The sequence below is a fragment of the Cucurbita maxima genome, unplaced genomic scaffold, assembly GCF_002738345.1.
Source record: "Cucurbita maxima cultivar Rimu unplaced genomic scaffold, Cmax_1.0 Cma_Scf00027, whole genome shotgun sequence".
Lineage (NCBI taxonomy): Eukaryota > Viridiplantae > Streptophyta > Magnoliopsida > Cucurbitales > Cucurbitaceae > Cucurbita > Cucurbita maxima.
In genome coordinates, this window is record NW_019272043.1 from 221,756 (window position 1) to 243,842 (window position 22,087).

A 22,087-nucleotide genomic window follows, 5' to 3' on the forward strand; every position below is an offset into this window, starting at 1 on the left:
ATTTGTGTTAATTACAACCAGAATCAACTTTTATGTTTATATTTATTTCATCTACCAACAATAATCTGACGGGTAAGTCTTTAAACTTTCAACTCCCTAAATTTAAAATAGTGTGAGATTCCATCGGTTGAAGAAGAGAATGAAAAATTCTTTCCAAGGGTGTGGAAACTTCTTCCTAATAGACGTATTTTAAAATTACGAGGCTAACGGTCATACACAACAAGTCAAGGCAAACAATACCTATTGAGGTAGGCTTGAGTTGTTACAAATGATGTCAAAGTTAGATACTGAGCAGTTACGATGGGTCTTTAAAGAGGGTGGATTCTGAGATCTCACATCGGTTAGAGAAGAGAACCAAATATTTTTTATGAGGGTGAAAATTTCTTCGGACTAAATACGCGTAACGGGCAAAAGATTTAATCTAATTAGAAATACGATATGAATTAAAAATGGGTGTTTATTTAGGGTTTTGGGGAAGGGCATGTCGGCAAGGAATGATTTTGAAGGTCCAAGCTTTGTCTGTGGTGTCGGGCTGTGCGGTGGGGCATGGCTCCACTGGCATTCTAATGTAATTAAGCGCCTCATCGCACGCAATCTGCTATCATTTCTGGTCATGAGTTTAAAGCATCACATTAACATTATTTTTTTCTATCTCCCATCATTCATTCTCATTCCTTGCCCTTTTTATATCGTCGCAATGCACACGGTATCGATTCTATCTCAATTCTATTTCTTTGATATTAAGTTTAAATCTTACTTTGGATCGGTACTTTTCATACCTTTTTTTGTTTTTTTTTTCATTTTGTATTGTATTTAATTAAACCCTATTTGGGGATTCTGATTTTCAGAAGTGACACGTGTAGTTTAGAGTAAACAACAATTTAATCTTCCACTTTAATTTTCAAAATCTGTCGGTATCTAAATAAGATTTCCTAAAAATTTTCAATTTTTTTTATTAATAAATTTCTAAAATAAAAAAATAGAAGGTGCCCTTGTGGCCGATCGAAGGAGAGTCGTTACCCATAGAAAGGGCGTCGACCCATTGGGGACGAAGAAAAGTTACGAGAGATGACCTTATTTTATGGTTCAAATTGAGAAACGAATCTAATTTTTAGGTGAATCAATCAAATTTCTTTAGTTCTTTATTAGTTGGTAATGGGGCATGTGGGTGCCAAACATGTCTTTTTTATCACTTCATACGCCTTCAAAGCATATACAAAAGCATGCTACTCAAATTATTCTATGTACAAGTTTACAATTATTGTATAGATTCTTTGACCGACTCGGGAATCGAATGAATTCGAACGACCGATAAACAACAATTAGGAGACATTGAAACATGAAAGACAACAATGTATAGCAGTAAATGTTCAGAAACTCAAAGACAACAATATCCGGATAAAAAATGGATCTAAATTGCAGCATGTTCCATGAAAAGATTCAAAGCTAAACACAACGAAGCCTCGACACCGCTACCTACGGAGATCGGGAAGTTCAGGAAAAAACGGCACACCATGGTCATTGACGAGATGTTAGCTGACTAAAAAGAATTACAAGACTAAATGTCTAATGATTCTAGACAAACATGAAACGACGACAAAAACGAATATGTTCGATGAAGGGATGCAAATCACAATCAATCAGTAACGGAGATGCGAACTACCTTGTTCGTTGTAGTTCGTTGAAGTGGTAACAAGTTTGATATAGATATTGCAGAGACTCACCAGCACAGCCCCTTCTGTACAAGAGAAGAACCCAGTATGTTACACATGTAGTTTGGCTCCTCCCTCTGCAAGAGAAAAAATGGCTAATAAATGTGAAGAAACACAACTAGAGATTGTCCTGTTCATATCCAATGAAGCAAGGAACATTCTCTAAAAGTGTGTGCCTACGTCGTTGCCTGAAGTATACAGAACGCCAACGCCACATATTCAGCTGCATCGGCCTAATGCGGCAGCGACATCGGGTCATCGACCCTCAGATTTCACCAGCTGAGAGAACACCCTACTCATGGAGACTCCAGAAAGATCATCCACGCCTGGAACGTCGAACCGTGTAGCAGAGGCACCTGTTTCGATATCACTGAAGTTGTTAATTTGTGGAGAGAGCTCGCCGATCATATTAGTACTGTTATCTTCTGGATCGACTTCGATAATGGCTTCTTGTAGCTGAAGAGCATACTCCAAGTTCCACAAGACGTCTCCCATGGATGGCCGGTCGACTCCATAGTCAGCCAAGCATTTTTCAGCAGTTTCACCAAACTTCCTAAGAGAAGTTGCTCTAATTTTACCTACAAGAGTAGAATCAATGATTTGATCCAACTGCCCTTTCTTCTGCCATTTCATTGCCCATTCAGCTAAGTTTACCATTTCTCTAGGAAGGGTTGGATCTATGACAGGTCTTGCACAAAGAACTTCAAACAAAACAACTCCAAATGAATAAACATCTGATTTCTCTGTCAGTTGTTGCCTCCTGAAATATTCAGGATCAAGGTACCCAAAACTCCCTTTTACAGCAGTACTGACATGGGTTTGGTCTAGATCAGGACCCGTCTTCGAAAGCCCGAAGTCTGCAACCTTCGCCATGAGGTTTTCGTCGAGTAAAATATTAGCGGACTTCACGTCACGATGAATAACAGGTTTGGCATAACCAGTATGGAGGTAATGAAGTCCCCTAGCGGCTCCAATGCAGACCTCAAGTCTCTCTTTCCAGCTCAAACTAGGAAAATCAGAACCATATAGATGACTCTTCAGGGTGCCTTGTTCCATGTACTCATAAATCAGTATCATCTCATTCCTCTCATCACAGTAACCAATCAATGAAACGAGATGCCGATGACGAAACTGTGACAGCATCTCGATTTCAGTTTGAAACTCGGCCAATCCTTGTTGGGAACGCGGATTACCCCTCTTTGCAGCAATTTTGGTGCCATCATTCAAAACTCCCTTGTATACTTTCCCGAACCCGCCAATACCAATAACCCAGCTCTCATCGAAGTTATTTGTAGCCTCTTGAACTGTTGCAAAAGGTATTCGATACCCGTAGTTGGAAGCAGCACTTGTGATCGTGCCATTAGAGTATTTACTTCCCATAGTGTGTGACATTCCTCCAGCTGTGGATATCGAAATCCACGATTTCGTCGGGGCATGATGCATTCCCTTTCTTTTTCGTCTGCACAGCACGAAAAGAACGCCAACCAATATAGCTGCAACAAATGCCCCAATAACCACACCGATAATGACGCCAACATGCTTATTTGAAGAAGTCGAGCCTGGAAAACTAATTACAGAGTCTTCCCCGCTGAGACTGCCAACAGAGTTGCTCATTTTCATGATTTCCAGACCATTTAGAATGGCATTTGGATACACATTGGCTAAGTTTGCTGGGCCAATACTCACAAGAAGTATGTCATTCTTGATCAATCCTGTAACAGAGTCCATATAGTATGGAGTGCCCAGAGCATTAGAAAGTCGAACACTAAGATCCAGATCCCGAACAACCAGCCACGAGTCGACATAAACATTGAAATAAAGTTGGTGTAGAGATTTGCTCACAATGTCACAGAAGTGAAACCGAACAAGATACTGAAACTCGGGATCGACTTTAAACTTCCATGTCACATTGAAGTTACTGTTTGGATCGTCCTTCGAGTTCATCTCCATGAGAGTACCATAGACAACATTTGGAGCAATCTCCGGCGCTGCGCCTTCAGGACTGTATTTAACAGCGGGAATGTTCGAGAAACTTGTTGCAGAATTCTTATTTACTAGAAAGCTTCCATCAGAAACCCAATTCCGTGTAAGAGGATCTTTATCAGGAGCAACTTTTGGGCCACCCACATTAACTCTAGCAACAGTCTCATATGCTAGAGTAGTCAGCCCTTGAAATTTACCAGATGGTTCTAACAAAGTGGCTTCATCAACAATGAGAATGTCAGGAACAGAAACAACTTCAATGGCGTTCACATATGCAATGGAGCCATTAACAGGAGCAAAGATAACTTCAAGAGTATCTGATTTTACATCCACAGAGAATTCTTTGACTATGGGATCCTTCACTATAACCAAATCTCTCAGCAGAACAAAGTTTTGAGTTGAAACACTGAAATTTGCAGCACTCATATTGAAGCTAGAAAACACAAATGGATAGAAATAGAGGCGGATCCAATGCCTTCCGGTTTTCTTTATTGGAAACGTGAATTTTGATGTTCCAGTAAAGATTCTAGCAGTTTCGAACAGCGATGAATCGTTAGAAGAAGAGGCAGGAACTGAAGATGTATTAGCCGAAATGATTTCTGGAGTGGAAAGCAAATTTGAAGCCAAATTATCGGCCATGAAAACACGATTACCCACAGACACATTCCCCGAAGATCCACAGTCAATGAGATAATTATCTACCGGATTAAACAAACAAGAAATGTAAGGAAACAACGAAATCAACAAACCACCCCAGAAGAGTAATCCAAATCGTCTTCTACAATCCATCGCTACAAGTTTCAATAGCTAATCAAGAACAAGGACCAGAAACAGAACCTGATTCGAAGCAACTTTTGAAACTAGGGTTTACAATGGAAGAACAATCAATAGAATGCGTTTTCAATCAGAATCCAAGAAAACGACCGAGAAATTAGCACTTTGTTTATCATAAAAAATCCAAATAGTGATAGGACCAGATGTATATTCCTCAGCAGGAGGCAAATCTGAAGCAAACAGAGAAGCAACAGTGAATCAAAGTACAATAAATCTGAAAAACCACTAACTGGGTCGAAGTTGTAGGTTTAAAAGCAGATAGATACCCTTCCATTACTACTTGCGATAAGAGCAGAACAAAAACAAAAGAACAATGAAGAATCTCAGAGGAGAAAGCGAGCTAGAACGCGGAAAGAGACAGCCAAGTTCTCAGACAGCTGACTTCGTTCTGGCAAAATCCAAAGTAATGAAGTTCATCCCTGGAGGTAAGAAAGTGACAATAAAGAGGTAAAATGAACGCAGAGAAATGGAAGAAGAACAGTAGGGCTTTAATGGCGGGATTGAAAAGTAACAGAAAGATATTTAGTGATTGAAAAGACGAAGTTGCAGAAGTTGGGTGAACTGATTTCAGAAACGAACAAGAGAAATTGGCGAGAAATGAAAAGTTGAAATTAAATTAAGCTTAAAACAAGATCGGCATTTGGCAGCGTGCTAAGGTCAAGAAATTCGATCCGAAGAAATTTTGTTAAAAAATTGAGCGCTCAAGAACAGAGGTTGAGCCGTCCATCACGAGGCAGTCATTTGGTAGCACATGGATTATTCGGTTCTCTGGGTCCGAGTTCTTTCGATATTCAAGCTGTATTGATGACCACACAAGCCAAATCCTTATATTTTCGGAACAATAGGTTGGTTCTAACCCAGTGAACAAGTCAATTATTGAAAAATTTTGATTTCATGGACAATATCTACATATGCTCGAGTCTCGAGTCACGTCTCAGAAAAATGTTTTGAAAACGTGAGACAGGGAAAAGAGATTAGCCAATAACAACAGTTTTGATAGCATATAATTCGGATATGAAAAAGCGACAACTAATCATATCACTCTGTACTACAATTTTTTTTGGCATTTTTAACTATGACAATGCATACATGATTTTGATGACGGATCGTACCATCCGTATTGACACAACTTGAAATAGTAAAGACCTATCTAAAATGAAAGACGGTCATGGACGACACGTCCTAGACAAACATGGTTGAGACATCTGATATGTGGCTATAGGCAACATGTCTTGGACAAGTATGACTGTGACAATTAGCACATGTTTTTCCACTTAGTGAGAAAATACTCTTTCGAACTAAGTAGAGTTCATCGAATCTTTGACATATTTAAAAATTAGATGTTTATCATTCCAATATATCGGTAGTATAAACATGTAAGTTATACTGAATTGTTTCTCTCATATACAGGCTCGTATTGTTATTGACTGCAAATTCGAACACGCCACAATTAATCGTTTGGCTAAATAAAAGGCGAGCAGCTAGAACTCAGTCGAACATTCATACTTTAAATAAATATTTTATTTTATCCATTTATTTTTTTTCCCTATAAATGACTATTAATACGTGGAAATAAAACGCCACAAAAATTTGACAAGAATAATAAAATTATTGGACGAAACAACATGTATGCCATGTTTGGAATAACTCATTAAAAAGTTTTTTTTTTAATATAATTAAAAAAAAAACAATTTTCCTGTAGAACTATTTATTAATTTAAAATTAGTTTCTTATAATAAAGAAATCATATTTATAATTAATAATATCTTTATTATATTGTGCAATGAAATTTTTTATTAATTATTTTAATAGATTAATCATTTATTATAAGTTGGAGTAAGTTACCAACCTACCCAACTAGACCACGTAAATATTAAAATATACACGTGGCTTTTAATTTTTTTAAGCTAATTTTTACACTATTGTGTTTTTTTAATTGCATTACCACCCAACACGCTTTCTTAATATAATAAATATTAAAAGTATAATTCTTTAAAATCCTTAAAATTTCTCGTACGCTAAACTTTGCTCTGTTCATTTTATTAGCGTTTGTGTATAAATATTTCATTAATATGCACGTCGTGTTCTTCCTCAAACAAAATTTACATTTGTTGAAGATCTCGAGAAGAAAAAAAATTCTAATTATTATGGTTATTTGTAATTGTAACATACCGCTAGTAGATATTGTCTACTCTAATCTGGTTAAGATTGTAGTGAACTTCGCTTCCAACCAGACTTCTATGTCTCCATCATTTATCGTGCTATACTCGTGGGTAGCTCATGGATCCGCTCGAAAGAAAGAACGCAACGATCGTGTTTGACGACTTACGTCAAATCAACCATTTTTGGGCAGCTGGCGGGAGTTGCGCCATACATAATGTCTTTCCAAAAAAATGGCCATTTATTCTTTCTTTTGTATTTGCTTTTTTTCTTTTCTTTTTATTAATTATTCAAAGCGTAGAAAAAATATAGCGCAACTGACGGTGGTTTTAAATTATTAAATGCATGTTGAAAAAAGAAAGAAAAAAAACTAAAATCATATTTGTATAATAGAATATTTATGTGTCCATTCTTAATCGAGCTTCGAAGTTGATTGAAAGTTGCAAGGAAGAGGATCTCAAGAGAGAGGATTGTACTTGAAAATGGAAGCTCGAACGACATTCAACAAAGGGTACCTGTACCCGAAACCTTCACGTGTTAAAGAGATATACAACTCTCTTTAAAATTTTTGACAAAAGAGCTGGGTAACTTTGGGAGAAACGATGCTTCCTCGTAAAAAAAGTTGTAGTGACTATGCGGGGGCGATTGTTTACCAAATACACAAATTTTTGTAAAGTCGTAAGATCATGTATGGAAGTTGATGCTTGCCCACATCAAAAGGTCAAGGATGTTGGTGATATGATGACAGAAAAACCGACGATCAAAGCCTGGTGCACAACGATTGTAACTATAACTGTTATAAGGTAGTAAACTTTCTTGCTGAATAAGTTTCGATACACACAAAGTCATAACAATCTAAGCATTGTCTTAGAGTGAGGCTAAGTAAAATAGACATGTACGAGAAAATGCATACTATTTATACCTAAATTGGAATACCTATAAAGCTTAATTGCATTGACTTTGATAATTATATTTAAGCGGTCTCATTATATAAATGTTAAATTAATAAAAATACACTTAAATTTTATATTTACTTAAAAAACTAAATTTTCAAACAAGTCTAAAAATTTACGGTTCATCTAAAAAAAATAATATTGAAAAGTTTGAAAATAATTAATGAAGTATCGATAGACCGTTTTCATTCATATATTAACATTCTTAATTTTTTTTTATAAAGATAAACGATTTAATGTTACTTTTAAAATTTCATGGTATTTTTAATTTTTTTAAAAAAAATTAAGGTCGAGAAACTTCATTTTAAAATAAAATACTAACAATTTCGTCCAAAATTAAAAAAAAAAAAAATATATATATATATATATATATATATTTATTGTTGAAGCTTTTAAAAGTTATTTTTTTTATTAATTTAGATATATTATTCGTGGTGGGGCTGTTTTGAGCATTTTGGAGATTTGATTTGATTGGATGGTGGGTCAGCAGTTATGGTTCTTTGAGGACATTCAACAAACAGGTAGTGGGTGAGACGAGGATGTCAAACGAAGCCCCCACCACGACGGTATTTGTTGGCCTCTTGCCACTTTTAACTCACCCCGCCCCCATTGCTCACTTTTGCCAGCTGAAGTCACCTCCACCGTTCGAGTCGGAGTGATACTTCATGACATCGATCACAATCACTTAACACTCGTAAATAAATTGAATATTAACGTACAAAAATAGCATATATATTTTAAATTAAGGGGATGAATGATCCATTTGAGGTTGATTACAATTAAACCAGATAACCTAAGAAAAATATAAATACAACAAAAAATTATAATGCTAAAATTTGAACCTAATGTCACGTTGAAGAAAAACATCGATCTTCTCATAATGATGTTAGTCGTAGGTTGTAACGGCCCAAGTCTATCGTTAGCAGAGCAGATATTGTCAGGCTTCCCCTCCTAAACGAGATAACGTAAGAAAATAATAAAGACAACCAAAACATAATGCTAAAATCCTTTTTGGGTTTTCCCTTATGAGCTATGTCTTGCTCAACGAGTTCTATTGAAACAGATTTTTTTTAGAAGTCCACATTGTTAGAATTTACTGATTTTCATAATGGTATGATATCGTCCACCTTGAGCATAAGCTCTCATAGCTTTACTTTGGGTGAGTATTATTTGATTATAAACTTATGATCATTCCCTAAATTAGCGAATGTGGGACTTTCATCATCCAACACATGCAAGAATTAGAGATTAATGGGTGATACGTGATTACGAGCCACAATAGATTGTTCCTTTTTATAAATGAAATGAGGCGTCGTATAAAGAAGAACATGTCGTGACGTGCCCTAAATTACAAGTTACGAGTAATTTGGGCCATTTTATTGAGATTTCTATGGTGCATCATCTAATATTTTTAAAGATTTTACCCATGCTCATGGATTTAATTTTAATTTTAATTTTTTTTTATTATAAAAAAAATAAAAATAGTGTATTATTATGTATATAATGCCAAATTATGGATAAATGCTGAAAATAAAGGCCCAAAGAGGTTGAGGAAAGCCCTCTAGGTCTTAGGTCCACAAAATCCTCCAATCGCAAAGCGAAGGGAAAGGGCGAAGACTGCGTTTCGCTGCATCACGGTCGCAGACCGACGTTCTTTTCTTCATCCTATAAATACTGTATCACTTCCCGAATTTTGTTTCTTTCTCTCTCTTCATTCTCCTTCACATCTCTCATCTGAATTAGGGCACACAAACACGATCTTTGTTTCTGAACCAGACATCTCTCCGATCTGCTATTCAGGTTATTTCCTATCTCTGATTTTTCTTATTCAGATTTACTCATTTCGATTTGTTATGAATTCGATTCCTGATCTTCTCCTTCTCGTCACTTCTTCTTCACTGTTCGTCAAATCCTCTGTTCATCCACATTGCCGACCCTAGGGTTTCGGGATTTACTTTCAAGTTCTCGTCGGATGTGGTTCTTTTCTGATGGATTATCAAGTTTGAAGTAGTTGAAACTCGGTGTGGTTTAGAAGGACCAGTACAGAAACACTACAATATTTCTCGGTTTGTTTTTAATGTTCTTGTTTCGATAGTTGTGGGAGAAGAATTCACTGACTGAATATCTATATCTCGACCTCCCCGTGTTTCTCTTGGATTTCCTGAACAAATGCTTTTCAGTAGATGCAGTTAGTCATTTATATGTATAGATGACAATATCGTATTTGTCTATGGAGGACTCTCAAGAGTTTCGCCCGCTTTTAGACATACAATATCTTTTGAGCTACTGATAGGTTTCCTTATGGCTTGAAGTCAGTCGCACGTTACTTTTAGTAGTTACACGGGCCCTCATTCATGTTAAACCCATGTTTTTTTTTTCTTTTTTCATTTCTGTTCGACTTCTCTGGCTGCACGTCTTAGTTTTAGAAGCCGCCTAGATTCCAGTGACTGTGAGATTGCAAATCGAAACTCAGTTCTAAAAGTGGACGTACATATTTGAAGCATATGTGCACTCCTTGTTTATCATATTTTACGGACTCTACAGCTGGGTTTAGTTTTGGAATGTTTTTCTTACTTCTGGGCTTACTCTTATACTATACTGTTATTTTTCAGGGTGTCATTTGATTAGCGATAAAGCTTTACAAATAGCTTCTCTATCTTTTGGCTTCTCAAGACTGGAATGGCTGTTTCTACGAAGGAATGAAATTTTCATAATTTATATTACTATCACCTCATGCCATGTCGGGTTTACTTAATGTACTGTCTGCAATCTACATTTTTCTTTAAGATTGCATTGGAACATGTGTATTGGGTTGAGTTACATATTATTTCTTGAAGTTTATTACAGATACTGTCATGCGTTACGAGATTCTGTGCAGTGGCATTGACCTTTCAGAAACTAAGAAATCCAAACCCTAGTTATTGTTGTTGTTGTTATTTTCAAGTTCATAGTCTAGTTAGGATTTCAGTTTTAATTGGCCCAATATTTTTTTGTTAGGTAAGAACGTATCTCTTTCAATTATAGAAATTCCATTCAATCGTTTCCATTGTTCTCATTCGGTTTTTGGTTGTTCTAGGTTAATTGAATCTTATTTTTATAACAATCTGCTAAATGAGCACGTGCCTTTATTGTGTTAACTTGTTTTGACTTAGTCTTGTGCATTTTTGTTGATGTTGGTGCTGTTTCACGTGCCTTCATTCTTTATGATAAATAATCTCGTCTTCTCCCTTTTATGTTGATACATTGAAATTCTACTGTAAACTTTTGTGATTCAAGTTCAAATTTGCACAATAATACATAATTTTTAAATTTTCAAAGCTCTTGATCTTCGCAGTCATCTGTTAATGGATCAGCTTCAAATCTTCCAGATGGTTCTGGGCGATCTTTTGCTAACTCATTTTCTGGTCAGTCTGGTGCAGCTTCCCCTGTTTTTCATCACTCCGGTAGGTGCATGTGTCTTAGAGTTGTGTAGTTTTCACTCAAATTTATGAAATTGAGAGGTCTCAATTTCAGGATCTATCCAAGGGTTGCACAACATTCACGGAAACTTCAATCTTCAGAACATGTCAGGTGCACTAACTTCAAGAAATTCAACAATAAATAATGTTCCATCTGGTGGGGTGCAGCAACCTACTGGAGCAATTTCCAGTGGGCGTTTTGCATCAAACAACCTTCCTGTTGCTCTTTCTCAGGTATCTTTCAAAGTCAGGCTATTTATTCGTAATTACCATCAGTTGCCCCTGTAGTTTCTTTGAGTTGCATTTATTGTGCTCACAAAAGATTAGCTGCTGCATAATAACATATTTTAGACATTTTATCACTCTGGTAAGCAAAGACGAGCACGCTTATTTATGATTAATTCTGAAGTACTGTTGTAATTATCACTATAGAAGACATTTACCATCTAGTAACTGTGTTGAGGAAGAAATGATGGAGAGCTGCTTTACAAATCAGACATCAGATCATGATTTTTATAATTAGCATGGTATAGGGTTTTCTGGGCATGAAATGACATCTTTAATAGATCTAGAAGCAATGAAAGTGAAACCCTAATCTTATCCTCTCAAAACCCCTCATAATTATTTATTTGCTTTCACTACACTTTGACTGTTGCGTTCTCTTCTGTAGTTATCTCATGGCAGCTCTCACGGACATTCAGGAGTTGCAAATAGAGGAGGTATAAGTGTTGTAGGAAATCCTGGATTTAGTAGTAGCACAAATGCAGTTGGCGGTTCTATTCCTGGGATTCTGTCTACTTCTGCTGCTATTGGTAATCGAAATGCTGTTCCAGGATTGGGTGTATCCCCAATTTTGGGAAATGCAGGTCCTCGGATCACAAGTTCAATGGGAAATATGGTTAGTGGAGGCAACATAGGACGGAGTATAACTACTGGCGGGGGTTTGTCATTACCTGGTCTTGCTTCTCGTCTAAACCTTGGTGCGAATAGTGGATCTGGAAGCTTAACTGTGCAGGGACAGAACCGTTTAATGAGTGGTGTGCTTCCACAAGGTACAATCCCAATCCCTTGAATTTGTGCACAAATGCCTATTTTATGAGGCTATATTGAATGGAAATGCATTCATTACTATGTTTTAGTTAAAAATGTTCTATGCTACTTTTTCGTATATGACATTTTCTTGCTTCAGGATCTCAACAGGTTATTTCTATGTTAAGTAATTCTTATCCAAGTGCTGGAGGTCCACTTTCCCAAAACCACATACAGAATGTGAATAGTCTGAATTCTCTAGGGATGTTGAATGATGTGAACGCCAGTGACAATTCCCCTTTTGACATTAATGATTTTCCTCAGTTGACAAGTCGTCCAAGTTCTGCTGGAGGGCCTCAAGGACAATTGAGTTAGTAACTAGACATTGTTGGTTTTGTTGTGTGTTTTTTTTTTTCTCCCTTCGCCAATTTTGATTGTTAGAAATGTCATGTAATTGTTTCAGGTTCCCTGAGAAAGCAGGGCCTTAGTCCTATTGTTCAACAAAACCAAGAGTTCAGCATTCAGAGTGAAGACTTTCCAGCATTATCTAGATTTAAAGGTGCAAATCCCTTCTTTGCTTCTGCTAGGTTTCATTCATGTAAATCATAAGCCAAAACTTTGTTTACTGCTCTCTACCCTATGCTTCTTAAGATTAAATACAACAATTTTGGATAACTGTTGTTGGGAATTATCTCAGTTGACTATGAGCAATAACTGAAAAGATTTAGTAGAATTTCAGATTTCGTTTTTCAAGTTTTCCCTTGCAATTATTAAGCTCAAGATCATCTTCATGGAGAGTTCTATTTTTCTGTCATCTGTTTGGATTGTAAATTCATAGCACGTAGTAATGTCTTGCATACTTTGAATATGAAACAGAACACTTTCCATCATTGATTATAGTTCTAGATCTTGTGCAGGTGGCAATGTTGATTATGGCATGGACATTCATCAGAAAGATCAACATGAAAATTCTGTGCCTATCATGCAGTCTCAGCAGTTCTCTGTGGGAACTCCTACTCTCTCCTCTGCTGACTATCCTCATTTGGTGATGTGCTGCTTAACAACTTTTCCCTTGTTTTGATCTTCAGATTGGGAGATCTGCTGGATTTAACCTAGGGAGCACATACTCACATCGACCCCAGCAGCAGCAGCAACATTCTCCTGCAGTCAGCAACAGCACGGTGTCCTTTCCGCCTGCTAATAATCAGGATCTCCTCCATTTACATGGATCAGATATATTTCCATCTTCACATGCTGCATCCTATCACCAGCAGGTGTGCAATTCTATTAATGCAATTCCAAAGGAAGTAAATATTTTTACCTTGCAGGCATAATCGAACTGTTCCTTCACTTAGATATTTCCATTCTTGGTGTTTTATCAACTGAAATACAGTCTCAACCTTTTATTCTCAAGTATTAAAAAAAAACTCAATGGGTTTAAATGTTTCGTATATCAATCAGTTGCCTGTATGTCTTAATGTCTTCCCCATTGAATTTTTTCAATATCAACATTTCATTTTCATATTCAGTCTAGTGGGCCTCCGGGTATTGGTTTAAGACCTCTGAGCTCTCCTAACTCAGTGTCTGGAATGGGTTATGACCAACTTATTCAGCAATATCAGCAGCATCACAGTCAACCACAGTTCCGATTGCAACATATGTCTGGTGTTAGCCAATCATTTAGAGATCAGGGGATGAAATCTATGCAGGCAGCTCAATCTTCTCCTGACCCATTCGGTTTACTTGGTTTGTTAAGTGTAATAAGGTTGAGTGATCCTGATCTTGCATCCCTTGCACTCGGGATTGATTTGACCACGTTAGGATTAAATTTGAATTCAGCAGATAACCTTCACAAGACTTTTGGCTCCCCGTGGTCTGATGAGCCTGCTAAGGGTGATCCAGATTTCAATGTACCTCAGTGTTATCTTATTAAACCACCACCTTCTCTACATGTGAGTCTCTTCCCCTTTCCTCTCTCAGTCAACCTTCCTGCAGTTTTTATTTTTCTGAAACTGATCATTGTTTTGGTCGACTACAGCAAGGATACTTCTCAAAATTCACTTTGGAAACACTGTTTTATATATTTTTCAGGTGTGGTATATTTAAATAATTTGAACGTACTAATTTTGTAATCTTAATATATATTATTCTGATCTGTCTTGTTCTTCAGCATGCCCAAAGATGAAGCTCAGTTGTATGCTGCAAATGAACTGTAAGCTCTTATTATATACTTAACTGTGCAGTTTGTTATTTTCACCAAAGTTATATAAAGATAGTTATGGGTAGGATTTCCCCTAAGGGCGATGTTGCCAACATTTTTTTGTTTGGTAGTTATAATAGAGGCTGGTTTTATCACAAAGAACATCGATTCTGGTTCATTCGGGTCTCTAATATGGAACCGCTTGTGAAAACTAGCTCGTACGAGAGGGGATCTTATCTCTGTTTTGACCCTCACACATTTGAAACTGTCCGCAAGGTTTGGAGTTTTTATCTATATATTTTTTCATTGAAATGACTTAATAATAGACCCATCCATTGCTGATGTTGCGTTGAATTGTGTTCAGGATAATTTTGTGCTTCACTACGAGATGGTGGAAAAGAGACCAGCTCTACCGCAACATTAGCCATTTTCTTTTTCCTTTTTATTAAATGTAAAAAGGTAATTTGTGGATTTTTGTGTTATTAGCCATAGTTGTGTTTGTAGAAGTAATATTTTGTTAATTTGATAATTTTATATCCATTATGATGTGGGCCCTTGTTATTGTAATGAGCCGTTTTTGCTTCCCGGAAAAAGACAACTGTAACGAGGCACATATGTTTGATCACCCGTCGTTCTACATGAATGATGATATATTTGGTTATTAGCTTAGTTTAGTTTGTTGAACTTTATCATATTAATAATAATAATACTCAATTGATTAATTACTTTACCCTGTAAACTTTATTTTTCACATATAAATAATTGTGATTATGTGTTTATGTGCATGGATTCACTTCAATATGTATATTCTCACCACTACTCCACAAATCCCATTATGGTTTGTACATTAAATTTATTTTATTTCTAGTTATTTTCTTAATTTTACATTCCTTAGAATTAGTTGAAGAAGAATAAATGAAACGATTTTTCAAAATTCTAATTATTATTATTTTTTCTTTCCCTCTATTTACAATTTCGAAAAATCTTTTTTAAACAAATTAAAAATTCTAAACCCGATATTTGTACTAACAATATTTTAAAACTAGTATATCATAAAATTTTAAATTAAATTGTACTGTAATAAGAGCTAAAATTAAAAATCTTATTATTAATTCCTTGACGAGTTCTTTTGACAAGTCTTAGCTCGAATTAGTTCTCATTAATTAACTTTAAATAAAAATATTTAATTGTTTAATCATTCTCACAACAGAAAAATATGATTTAAGTTAATAGTTTTAACATATTTATTTCGTTGAATAATATTTAAGAGTGAAAAAAAATTAAAATTGTAGTTTTTTAGTTAAATTAAAAAAAGAAAAGTGTAATTAGTATTATCATTTTTTTTTAGAGATAATTAATTTAAAAATATTTGTAGTAATTTGGAAATTTATGAGAATCTAACGTTATTATTACAGAGCAAATAAAAAGAGAGGGAAACTGTTTTGGTGGGTAAAGTTTCCGACTTTCTCTGTGATTTTCTTTCCCTCTCTCTTCCATTAGATTTAGGGCACAGGAACACAATCTTTGTTACTCATCCACACATCTCTCCGATCATTATTCAGGTACTTTTTCATCTCTGATTTCTTTGATACAGATTTATTCCTCTCCGTTTGTCATGAATTCGATCTCCGATCTTCTCTCCTCCTCATATCTTCCACATCCCTTCTTCTTCGTCCTCACCCTTCTTCATTTATTCTGTTCATCTATCAATCTCCATCCATTCTAGGGTTCCACCACATTCTTCAAAAAGTTTCTGTTGTTTCTTGTTCTACTCTGAAGGATTCTTTGGTCCGAAGTAGTGTTGAAACTGCTTTTGGGCTAGAAGAATCAGTGCAGAAACACTGCTGCATTTCTTGGTTTATTTTATTTTTATTTTATTTTTTTGATATATCTATATCTAGAACTCCCCGTAGTTCTCTTGAAGCTCCTGAATATGCTCCTCTTAACCTATATATTTGTTTATGGAAAATTCTCAAGATCATCCGTGTCGCAGGCCGCTTCAGGCTTGCAATTTCTGTAGAGCTCTGATACCATCCTTTGGCTTCGAGTCAGTCTCATGTTACTTTTAGTAGTTCAACAGGCCTTCATTTAGGTTAAACCTATGGGTTTCTTATGGAGGTTTTGTTCTAATACTTTTCATTTCGATTCCACTTCTCTCGCTAGACATCTCAGTTTTAGAAGCTGCCTGTACTCCAGTGACTGAAATTGAATGTGAGATGACAAAAAGATACTCAGTTCTAAAAGCGGCCTTGGACTTGTAATTGTCCTTTTGAGTCTACAAGGGAATGGTAATATGTCTGGAACATATCCGTACTCCTTGGTTTACCCATTATAGGCCCTGCAGCCGCATTGGGTTTATTTTTAGTGTTTTTACCTTACTTCTGAACTAACTCTTAAGTATACTTTTATTTTCAAACAGCTTCTCTATCTTCTGGCTCCCCAAAGACTGGAACAGCACTTGTTTTTGACGAAGGAATGAAATTTGCCTAATTCTTTTTACGCCTACCTTTTGCCATGTCGGGTTTACTTAATGTATTGTCAGCTATCTATGTATCTATTTGTCTATGATTGCATTGGGACGTGAGTTGCAGATAAAAAAATTACAAATGCTTTCATTTCTTATCTGGTTCTTTGCAGTACTCATTGACCCTCACGTATAGATTGGGGACCTTGTAGGAGAAGTTCCAAATCTTGGGGTGTGCGTGTGTGTTGTTTTTCCATTTTTCTTTTCTTTTTTTTTTTGTTTTGTTTTGTTTTTTAATTTAATTTTAACTTCATGTAGGATTTTCATTGTAATTGGTTCAAGATTTTCATAGTATCCTTCTTTGTTGGGCTCTCTTTTTGTATGCCCTTGTATTTTTTCATTTTTTTCAATGAAAGTTTGGTTTCATCTAAAAAAGGTGGTTCAATATTTGCTTGTTGGATACGAATGTCATTCTTTTTATTGTCGAGATTCCATTTTAATTGAATTCCTAATTCTTACTAGATTTCCGACTGATCTTGGTTGATTTAATCTTATGTTTATAACTATCAGCCACATAAGCACGTGCCTTTGATGTGTTAGCTTGTTTTGACGTAGTAGTCTGTTTTATGTGCTGCTCTCATTCCTTGTAGTAAATGATTAATCATCCTCACGGTTTTATGTTGATGCATTATAATTCTACTGCAAAATTGTGTGTCAAGTTTAAAATTGCTCATGAAAACATGGTTTACTTATTGCCAAAGCTTTTGTTATTTGCAGTCATCTCTTAATGGGTCGGCTTCAAATCTCCCAGATGGTGCTGGGCGATCTTTTGCTACCTCATTTTCTAGTCAGTCTGGTGCAGCTTCCCCTGTTTTTCATCACTCTGGTGGGTACATATTCCTAGAGTCTCTATAGTTAGTTTTCTTTCAAATTTATGAAACTTAGAGGTCTCAATTTTCAGGAACCATTCAAGGGTTGCATAACATTCATGGAAGCTTCAATATTCAGAACATGTCAGGTGCACTAACTTCAAGAAATTCAACAATAAATAATGTTCCATCTGGTGGGGTGCAGCAACCTACTGGTACACTTTCCAGTGGGCGTTTTGCATCAAACAACCTTCCTGTTGCTCTCTCTCAGGTATTTTTTCAAGTGCAGGCTATTTATTCATAATTCAATGTCATCTTTATTAATTGAGATCCTGAGCATGAGTTTTCTCTGAAGTTTTTTTGAGTCAAGTTTATGGTGCTCAACAAGAATTAGCCGTTTGTGAAGTTTTTTATATATGATCACTCTGCCTAGAAAATACAATCACTCTTTTATGATTAATTTTGAAAGACTAGACAATTATTGTTATAAAAGAAATTGACCAGTTAATAGCTTTGTCGATGAAGGAATGATTGAGAGTTACATAGCGAATAGGATATCAGATCGTGGTGTTATGATTTGACTTGATATTGGACTTTTTGAGCATGAAGTTTATATTTAACTATGACTTGATATTGGACTTTTTTTAGTTCATAGCTTTACCCTTTTTTTTTTTTTTCTATTTACAAACTCTTGTAATTGTTTATGTGCTTTCACTCCATTTTTACTGTTTTCTTTTCTTCTTTAGTTGTCTCACAGCAGCTCTCACGGGCACTCAGGAGTTGCAAATAGAGGAGGTATGAGTGTTGTAGGAAATCCTGGATTTAGTAGCAGCACAAATGCAGTTGGTGGTTCTATTCCTGGGATTCTTTCCAGTTCTGCCGGTATTGGTAATCGAAATGCTGTCCCAGGGTTGGGTGTATCTCCAATTTTGGGAAATGTAGGTCCTCGGATCACTAGTTCAATGGGAAATATGGTAAGTGGAGGCAACATAGGAAGAAGTATAACTACTGGCGGGGGATTGTCATTACCTGGTCTTGCTTCTCGTCTTAACCTTGGTGCAAATAATGGATCTGGAAGTTTATCTGTACAAGGACAAAACCGTTTGATGAGTGGTGCCCTTCCACAAGGTACAATCCCTTGAATTTCTGTATGAATGCTTTTGTAATTATTTGTAGTAATATTATATCCTCCCTTTTGTACTACTTTTTCTCTAAAATAAAAGGAACATATTGGAAATGAATCATTTTGTTTTGTTTGAAAGAGTGATGTGTGACATGTGGAAGCTATTTACTCATTTTACTTTGTTTTCTAGTACTATTTTATTCTATGTTCATATTTATGTGTTATTATTATTATTAATATTTAAAATTTTACATAAGAAACTAGAGAACTTTATTGAACTGCCAAGCAACAAAAAACAAGGGAGATACCCTTGCTCAGCCAATGGTTACAAAATAGAAGTGCAATTTGCAGAAATATGCACTAAATGCTACAAAATTTATGTGTGATGTATATGTTATTATGATATAGCTGTGCTTGTTTACTTTAGTCTGATTAATATTTTAATTCTTATGCTATACTGAACAAATAATGGAAACGCATTAATTACTATGCTTGTATTTATATATGTATATGTATATGAGTGTATATATACATGTATGTGTATGTATGTATGTATGTATGTGCTACCTTGTATACAAGTGTTCGTTGCTATTTTGACGTAGATGACATTTCTTGCTTCAGGATCTCAACAGGTCATTTCTATGTTGGGTAATTCTTATCCTAGTGCTGGAGGTCCCCTTTCCCAAAGCCACGTGCAGAGTGTGAATAGTCTGAGCTCTCTGGGGATGTTGAATGATGTGATCTCTAATGACAATTCTCCTTTTGATATCAACGATTTCCCTCAGTTGAGTAGTCGTCCAAGTTCTGCAGGAGGTGCTCAAGGACAATTAAGTTAGTAACTAGACATTGATGAATTTCAGTTATTATTATTATTATTATTAAATAATTTCAGTTTTTAATAAATAATTTCAGTTATTATTATTATTATTATTGTATATCTCTGCACCAATTTTGACCATTAGAAATGTCATGTAAACATTTCAGGTTCGCTGAGAAAACAAGGTCTTAGTCCTATTGCCCAACAAAACCATGAGTTCAGCATTCAGAATGAAGACTTTCCGGCGTTACCTAGATTTAAAGGTGCAAATCCCTTCTTTATTTCCAGTCGGATGCATTCATGTAACTCATAAGACATAGCTTCTGTTTTTTCCTCTAATTTTTTTCAAGAATAAGTACAGTAACTTTGGAAAACTATTGCTTGTAAATATCCTAGCTGACCATGGTAGTTATAGCTGAAAAGTTTAAATAGAATTTCAAATTCATTATCCAAGTAGGCAATTGCAATTATTAAGCTCAGGTGGTACTTGGGGACTTCTGACTTGTTTTTCTTTTTTCAGCTTGAATTATCAATTCATCTCATCATAACATACACTAACCTTTTGCGTACTTTGGATTTAAAACACTTTCTTTTATTGATTATAGTTCTAGATCTTGTGCAGGTGGCAATGCTGATTATGGGATGGAAATTCATCAGACAGACCAACATGAAAGTTCTATGCCTACGATGCAGGCTCAGCAGTTCTCTGTGGGCACTCTTTTGCTCTCTCTTCTGCTGACTATCTCATACGGTCATGGGCGGGCTAGTAATTATTGTTAACATTTCTGTTTTGATCTTCAGATTGGAAGGTCTGCTGGATTTAACTTAGGGAGCTCATATGCACATCGACCCCAGCAGCAGCAACAGCATTCTCCTGCAGTTAGTAACAGCTCGGTCTCCTTTTCGCCTGCAAACAATCAGGATCTTCTTCATTTACATGGTTCTGATATGTTCCCATCTTCACATGCTGCATCCTATCACCAGCAGGTGTGCATTTTTATCACTGTAAATGAAGATTTCATAACCCCCCCCTGCATTGAAGTTTTCACTTTGCAGGCACAAGGAATTGATCAATATATTTTTATTCTTGGTGTCTTTATTAACTTAAATCTCTTTTCCAATGAAGTTTTTCAACATCAACATGCCTTTGTTTTTCTTCAGTCTATTGGGCCTCCTGGTATTGGTTTAAGACCTCTGAGCTCTCCTAGTTCGGGTTCTGGAATGGGTTATGACCAACTTATCCAGCAATATCAGCAGCATCACGGTCAATCTCAGTTCCGATTGCAACCTTTGTCTGGTGTTAGCCAGTCATTTAGGGATCAGGGCTTGAAATCTATGCAGACAGCTCAATCTTCTCCTGATCCATTCGGTTTACTTGGTTTGTTAAGTGTAATAAGGTTGAGTGATCCCGATCTTGCATCCCTTGCTCTTGGAATTGATTTGACCACGTTAGGATTAAATTTGAATTCATCAGATAACCTTCACAAGACTTTTGGCTCCCCTTGGTCTGATGAGCCGGCTAAGGGTGATCCAGATTTCAATGTACCTCAGTGTTACCTTATTAAACCACCACCTACGCTCCATGTAAGGTTCTTTACCTTTTACATCCTCCTCCTAGTCTATGTGAAACTTTCAACAGGTTCTTCTCAACTAATAACTTTTTTTGTTAACTACAGCAAGGATACTTCTCAAAATTTACTCTGGAGACACTTTTTTATATATTTTTTAGGTACGGTATATAAATACTTTTAACGCTCTTTTTCTCCTTTTTTAACTTTTGTTATATAAATCTGCTCTGTCTTGTCCTGCAGCATGCCAAAAGATGAAGCTCAGTTGTATGCTTCAAATGAACTGTAAGTCTTATTATTGACTCTGTGCAGTTTGTTATTTTCACCATAAGTAATTTATGGACGTAACTTTCCTCAATAGCTTAGACCAACCTTTTTTTGTATAGTTATAATAGAGGCTGGTTTTATCACAAAGAACAACGTTCCTGGTTCATTCGGGTCTCTCACATCGAACCACTTGTGAAGACGAACACTTACGAGAGAGGATCGTACCTCTGTTTCGACCCCCAAACATTTGAAACCGTCCGCAAGGTTTGTACTCTGTCAATACTTGTCATTGAAATGACCTATACCACTGCTGCCCCGTATTCCCATTGCTCATGTGCGTCCATTGGCTTCAGGATAATTTTGTTCTTCACTACGAGATGGTAGAAAAGAGACCAGCTCTACCACAACATTAATTTTTGTTTTTAATAAAAAATGTAAAGGTAATTCGTGGATTCTTCACATGTAAGCCTTAGTTCTATTTGTAGAATTATAGTTTGTAATTTGGTAAGCGTAATTGATCATGTAGGCCCTTGTAATTGTAATAAGCCGATTTATTGGGTTTCTTCTCTGCTGTTTTACAAGATACACTAGCTTAGTTTGAACATCGTTTATCTTATGAAGAGCTGTCACATAATTTCTATATTGATTTT

At 35.9% G+C, this 22,087-nt stretch overlaps 3 protein-coding genes and 2 non-coding genes across 10 annotated transcripts; 2 read left to right on the plus strand and 3 right to left on the minus strand.

Moving 5' to 3' along the window:
* Positions 1 to 1,332: 1,332 nt before the first annotated feature.
* LOC111499578 (receptor-like protein kinase HERK 1) lies at positions 1,333 to 5,290 on the minus strand. Of its 2 annotated transcripts, none has more exons than XR_002720973.1 (2): positions 1,893 to 5,290; positions 1,333 to 1,789 (listed from the first exon to the last, which is right to left on the minus strand). XR_002720973.1 is itself a non-coding variant. In XM_023151170.1 (2 exons), exon 2 carries the CDS (start codon positions 4,482 to 4,484, stop codon positions 1,968 to 1,970), a length of 2,517 nt encoding a protein of 838 aa, XP_023006938.1. In that variant the 5' UTR covers positions 4,485 to 4,699; positions 4,796 to 5,290; the 3' UTR covers positions 1,333 to 1,967. The 2 variants fall into 2 exon arrangements, 1 of the variants encoding a protein (XP_023006938.1); XM_023151170.1 differs by having other exon boundaries at positions 1,333 to 4,699; positions 4,796 to 5,290.
* Positions 5,291 to 9,304: 4,014 nt separating this feature from the next.
* LOC111499941 (probable NOT transcription complex subunit VIP2) lies at positions 9,305 to 15,051 on the plus strand. Of its 4 annotated transcripts, XM_023151674.1 has the most exons (15): positions 9,308 to 9,442; positions 10,255 to 10,398; positions 10,977 to 11,085; positions 11,156 to 11,334; positions 11,771 to 11,819; positions 11,934 to 12,152; positions 12,290 to 12,499; positions 12,593 to 12,688; positions 13,047 to 13,132; positions 13,218 to 13,403; positions 13,659 to 14,081; positions 14,168 to 14,220; positions 14,300 to 14,341; positions 14,461 to 14,605; positions 14,694 to 15,051. In XM_023151674.1, the coding sequence occupies exons 2-15, from the start codon at positions 10,381 to 10,383 to the stop codon at positions 14,751 to 14,753; spliced, it is 1,875 nt and encodes a 624-aa protein (XP_023007442.1). In that variant the 5' UTR covers positions 9,308 to 9,442; positions 10,255 to 10,380; the 3' UTR covers positions 14,754 to 15,051. The 4 variants fall into 4 exon arrangements, with proteins under 4 accessions (XP_023007440.1, XP_023007439.1, XP_023007441.1 ...); XM_023151672.1 differs by having other exon boundaries at positions 9,305 to 9,442; positions 11,168 to 11,334; positions 11,771 to 12,152; XM_023151671.1 differs by having other exon boundaries at positions 9,306 to 9,442; positions 11,771 to 12,152.
* Positions 11,005 to 11,085, minus strand: LOC111500032. Its single transcript, XR_002721046.1, has one exon. It is a non-coding gene; the product is annotated as a small nucleolar RNA snoR35 (small nucleolar RNA).
* Positions 15,052 to 15,766: 715 nt separating the features above from the next.
* Positions 15,767 to 22,083, plus strand: LOC111499942 (probable NOT transcription complex subunit VIP2). Of its 2 annotated transcripts, XM_023151676.1 has the most exons (14): positions 15,898 to 16,617; positions 16,749 to 16,861; positions 17,571 to 17,679; positions 17,755 to 17,933; positions 18,409 to 18,790; positions 19,407 to 19,616; positions 19,770 to 19,865; positions 20,225 to 20,310; positions 20,404 to 20,589; positions 20,764 to 21,186; positions 21,279 to 21,331; positions 21,414 to 21,455; positions 21,557 to 21,701; positions 21,791 to 22,083. In XM_023151676.1, the coding sequence occupies exons 2-14, from the start codon at positions 16,844 to 16,846 to the stop codon at positions 21,848 to 21,850; spliced, it is 1,989 nt and encodes a 662-aa protein (XP_023007444.1). In that variant the 5' UTR covers positions 15,898 to 16,617; positions 16,749 to 16,843; the 3' UTR covers positions 21,851 to 22,083. The 2 variants fall into 2 exon arrangements, with proteins under 2 accessions (XP_023007445.1, XP_023007444.1); XM_023151677.1 differs by lacking the exons at positions 15,898 to 16,617; positions 16,749 to 16,861 and adding an exon at positions 15,767 to 15,891.
* Positions 17,599 to 17,679, minus strand: LOC111500031. The gene has a single exon (XR_002721045.1). It is a non-coding gene; the product is annotated as a small nucleolar RNA snoR35 (small nucleolar RNA).
* Positions 22,084 to 22,087: the final 4 nt, after the last annotated feature.

Coding starts and splice junctions, on each gene's coding strand:
- LOC111499578 (XM_023151170.1), bottom strand. CDS start 4,484: ATGGATTGTAGAAGACGATTTGGATTACTCTTCTGGGGTGGTTTGTTG.
- LOC111499941 (XM_023151671.1), top strand. Junction 13,133..13,217: donor TGCAGTCTCAGCAGTTCTCT/GTGGGAACTCCT, acceptor TTTGATCTTCAG/ATTGGGAGATCTGCTGGATT. Junction 14,082..14,167: donor AACCACCACCTTCTCTACAT/GTGAGTCTCTTC, acceptor GGTCGACTACAG/CAAGGATACTTCTCAAAATT.
- LOC111499942 (XM_023151676.1), top strand. Junction 19,617..19,769: donor AGGTGCTCAAGGACAATTAA/GTTAGTAACTAG, acceptor TAAACATTTCAG/GTTCGCTGAGAAAACAAGGT. Junction 21,187..21,278: donor AACCACCACCTACGCTCCAT/GTAAGGTTCTTT, acceptor TGTTAACTACAG/CAAGGATACTTCTCAAAATT.